The 3,894-nt window shown below is 46.6% G+C and overlaps 1 protein-coding gene across 3 annotated transcripts in view; it reads left to right on the forward strand.

Annotated features, from left to right (window-relative positions):
* Nucleotides 1-73: 73 nt before the first annotated feature.
* Nucleotides 74-3,894, forward strand: part of ZNF25 (zinc finger protein 25) — a 14,260-nt gene continuing 10,439 nt past the window's right edge. The window contains exons 1-2 of one of the 3 annotated variants that reach the window (XM_014536071.1): nucleotides 74-562; nucleotides 1,871-1,983. In XM_014536071.1, the coding sequence (XP_014391557.1) occupies nucleotides 561-562; nucleotides 1,871-1,983 (115 nt within the window). In that variant the 5' untranslated portion in view covers nucleotides 74-560. Of the gene's footprint in view, nucleotides 563-938; nucleotides 1,984-3,894 lie in introns of those variants that run through there. The other 2 variants (XM_014536070.1, XM_005861773.2) reach the window with 2 other exon arrangements.

A 3,894-nucleotide genomic window follows, 5' to 3' on the forward strand; every position in this document is an offset into this window, starting at 1 on the left:
GCACGGGGGACCGGGCCCCAGCCCAGCGCCCGCGGTCCACGGGCAAGTTCATCCCGGGACGATTCAGGTGCGCGTCTGTGAATTGACGGTACCAGCCTTTCGGGCGTTTTCTGTGTTGAAGAGGGTACAATACTTAGAGCGTGGTGACTCGTACAGACGGGCTGCTTTGTTATTACAGGGTGTGCTGTTCTTTTCATTGTTGGCTCATCTGATCCTCTTAATCCTCATAACCATCCTTTCCATCCGTATCAATCACCTCCATTTCAATAAATCGAGCGGTAACGGTTCAGAGAGCCATTGTTTACCTGGCGTTGGCTGACGGGCTTTACATTCTCCTTTGTTTTATTCTGTGGCTCATGCTGTTTCCCGCACTAACATTTGCATTGAGCACAGCAGGTGTCCCAGCACATAATTAGCGGGCGGTGGATTAGGACAAGCTAACTAACCTTACCTCCTAGTGTTCTATTTCCAGCACTTGTGGAGGCTTCCTCAGAATTCTTGTGCCAAAATGTTGTAGCTGCGTTCTCCTACCTGTCCCTATTCTCACAAAACTGGTAAACATGTACGTTGAAACCATAACGGAAGCGCCGACTTTTAAGTTTTATGGGAGAAGCTGCAAATCCTACCCAGTCAGGAGGGGAAGGGAGGCAGACATTGTTAAAAAATGAAAACTGCGGTTTCATCCAGGCTCCATGCTATGGAAGTGATGTCATATGCCTGTCATTGGCTGGTGCGTCTGGCTCATGGAGCATCCTCTTGCAGCGGTTCTCAACCTGTGGGTCGAGACCCCTGAAAATACATCCTGCATATCAGATATTTACATTATGATTCGTAACTGTAGCAAAATTACAGTTATGAAGTAGCAACGAAAATAATTTTATGGTTGGGGGTCACCACAACATGAGGAACTGTATTAAAGGGTCGCGGCATTAGGAAGGTTGAGAACCACTGCAAGCACCAGGCCAGCGGGAAGGGGATCCTGCTGCACATGGGAAAGATCTCCGCGTGAGGCGTCTGGTTACCTTTCGCTGCCTACGCAAAGTGCCTCTTTGGGGATGATGGTACCAAATTGTTATTTTAGAAGTTAGATGTGTGTCGTTGTCAACACTTTAGATGGCCATGTCAGAATTCGTTAAGGCCTAATAAAATTTACCTCAGGCCCAGCCCAAGTTTGGAGGGGACAGTGAATTCCATGGTGCTGTCTGGATTTGTGGCACTAGGTCAAGACTTACAGAATCAGAACAGTACATGAAGGTTGTTCAACATTATCTAATTCTTCTTCGTGTTGAAGATAATAGCATTGAAAATAAGACAGTCTCTAGGTTGTTCATAGCAGAGCCTCGCATGGCCCATAAGACTCCAGATCCACTATAATGAAATCAACACAAGGTTCTTGGAGAAGTGATTTTTGAGAAGCTACAATTTAGGGAGAAGAAACATCTTATTTTTGAGACCTTTTGAAGACTTTCTAAACTTGTGGGGCTTATAGTAGTAATAGGAAAAATTGGTATGACCTGTAATTTAAACCCTTTCCATATCAATAAATATTTATCTTCATCATCATTTGTAACACCAACACAGGGGTCCATACTTTGGATATATATTACGCACCTTGTTTAGCTAATCTATTATTGGATGTTTATGTTTTCAATTCTTTTGTGGTATTTAGTAAATAGACACATAATTTTCAAAACAGTCAATAGGAAAGAAATGTTTAAATTCATTCAAAAATGTCCCAAAGTTATCAAGATTGTTTTCAGAGTCACCAGGGGACAGATGGGTACTCCTTTATCACGGCCCTTCCTATTTCTTCTCATGTTTCCAAGGAATGTTTTCCTTTTACTAAACTGTTGTCTGGAAACTCTGACAGGATTCCCGGAGCTGCAAGATCAAGTCTCATGACTTCTGTCTTACAACGTTCCTTGTTCTGGCTGCATAGTCTCTATCCTTTCCCCAACGCAGCCGAAAATGAGCAAATTCCAGGTGAGTCATTTACTTAGCCCTTACTTTGTTTCACTCTGTGTGTGTGTGTGTGTGTGTGTGTGTTCAATGAGTTTTATGAAATAGGGTCCTTTTATTAAATTTAAAAGGTAAATAGTTAAAAATATCACCTTTAGGGAAAATACTGTTTGACTAGCACAGCAGTTTCCAAGACCTTTTCAAGAGATCTGTGAGGTCAGCATGTATTATTAAGATGCAGAACCCAATTTACACTGTTGACATGTGCACCAGTGGTGAAGAGATTGCAGCCTGGTTGGCATGAATTAGGACAGTGACACCAATGCCACTGCATTCCTCTGCAGTGTGCTCCCCTTTACTTAAGGATATCTTTGATGAAATAGTAAAAATCAGTTTTATTAAATTTTGACCCTTGGGTACACATCTTTTTAGCATTCAGTGTGACGAAATAGGAAGTTCACATAAAATACTTCTGCTGCACCTGAACTATGATGGTTGGTTGTCTTGAGGTAAATAAAGCACCGTGGGGCTGTTTGGTTTGTGAGCTCATCTGGCCACTTTTTCATGGAATGCTGTTTTTCCTTGGAAGAGCAAATGGCAGGCAGGCTGGTTATTCAGACGGGCATTTAACAAAGATTTTCTCAGAAGTGAGTGAAGTGAGCCTGTCACTGAAAATAACTGTCTCTATGTGTTCCCAAGGTTAAAATTTAAGCTTTAAGTGAAAATGAGAATTTTGGAAAACTTGTATCCTTCACTATGAACTTGACAACTTCTAATACTTAAATACTTTTCTGATGAGATTGGTGAAGATACTAACAAATGTGATATTATACATTTATATTATATACAACATATAATATAAAAATATATATATAAAAGCCTAATACAAATTGTCCCATTAGGCAGGCGCTCAACCAGGAATTTTACTGCTCGCTATGACGGGCACTGGCCACCAGGTGGCGCACTAGGAACATGGCGTGCATCGGCCCCGCACGCTGCGGTCCCGCCCAGCACTCGCACTCACTGCCAGTGCTGGCCCAGCCCCAACCCCCCAAAGACAGCAACCGGCAGTGGTGGGGGCAGGGCTGCCCCTCCCAGGCACTGAGGGGGCAGGGCGAGGAGACTGCCAGCCGGCCTTGTTCACCCCTCAAGGCTTCTCCACCTCCCCCTGCTCACACCTGCTGCCAGCAGACAGGGGACCAGGGGCCGTGGTGGGAGGGGCTGGGCAGGGGCACAGAGGATAGGCTGAGACCCGCCCCTGTGCCCACCACAGCCTCACGGCCCACGGTTCCTTTCAAGGTGCACGAATTTGGGCACTGGTCCCCTACTATCTATATCATAAAAGGCCTGTGGTCAACACGCTGTAACACCATCACGACCAAACAAGCAGTGGCTCTTGCGGCGGGCAGGGCAAGGAGCAGTGGAGAGCTATGAGTGGCGGAGGGCAGGGCATGAGCTACTAGCAGCAGAGAGCAATGAGTGGCGGAGAGCTAGGAGCAGTGGAGAGCGGGGCGCGAGCTATGAGCGACGATGGGCGGGGCGGCCAGCTGAAGCAAGCGGAAGCGAGCCATGTGCATGCTGGGCCTCTAGTAATATAATAATGTATCCTATATAATAAAGAGCTAATATGCAAATGGTCATCACGCCCTCATGCTCTCACGCCCTCACACCGGGGCTGGGGGACCTGAGGCCATGCCCCCCGCCCCAGTGCCGGGGCGGGGGGACCTGAGGCTGTGCCCCCCACCCTTCGTGGCTTGATAGGGGTGGGGCTGGCTGGGCCTGGGTCTCATGCGATTTCAGGGTGCACGTGGATGGGCAGGGACTTGACTCTGGGTCCCGTGGTGCGCCCCAGACTCTGACAGGAGGGAGATTTTCATATACGTTTTACTAATTTTCTTTCATCTCTGACACTTCTATTATAGAGAAAGGGCAAAT

This window comes from Myotis brandtii, unplaced genomic scaffold (genome assembly GCF_000412655.1).
Source record: "Myotis brandtii unplaced genomic scaffold, ASM41265v1 scaffold1563, whole genome shotgun sequence".
NCBI lineage: Eukaryota > Metazoa > Chordata > Mammalia > Chiroptera > Vespertilionidae > Myotis > Myotis brandtii.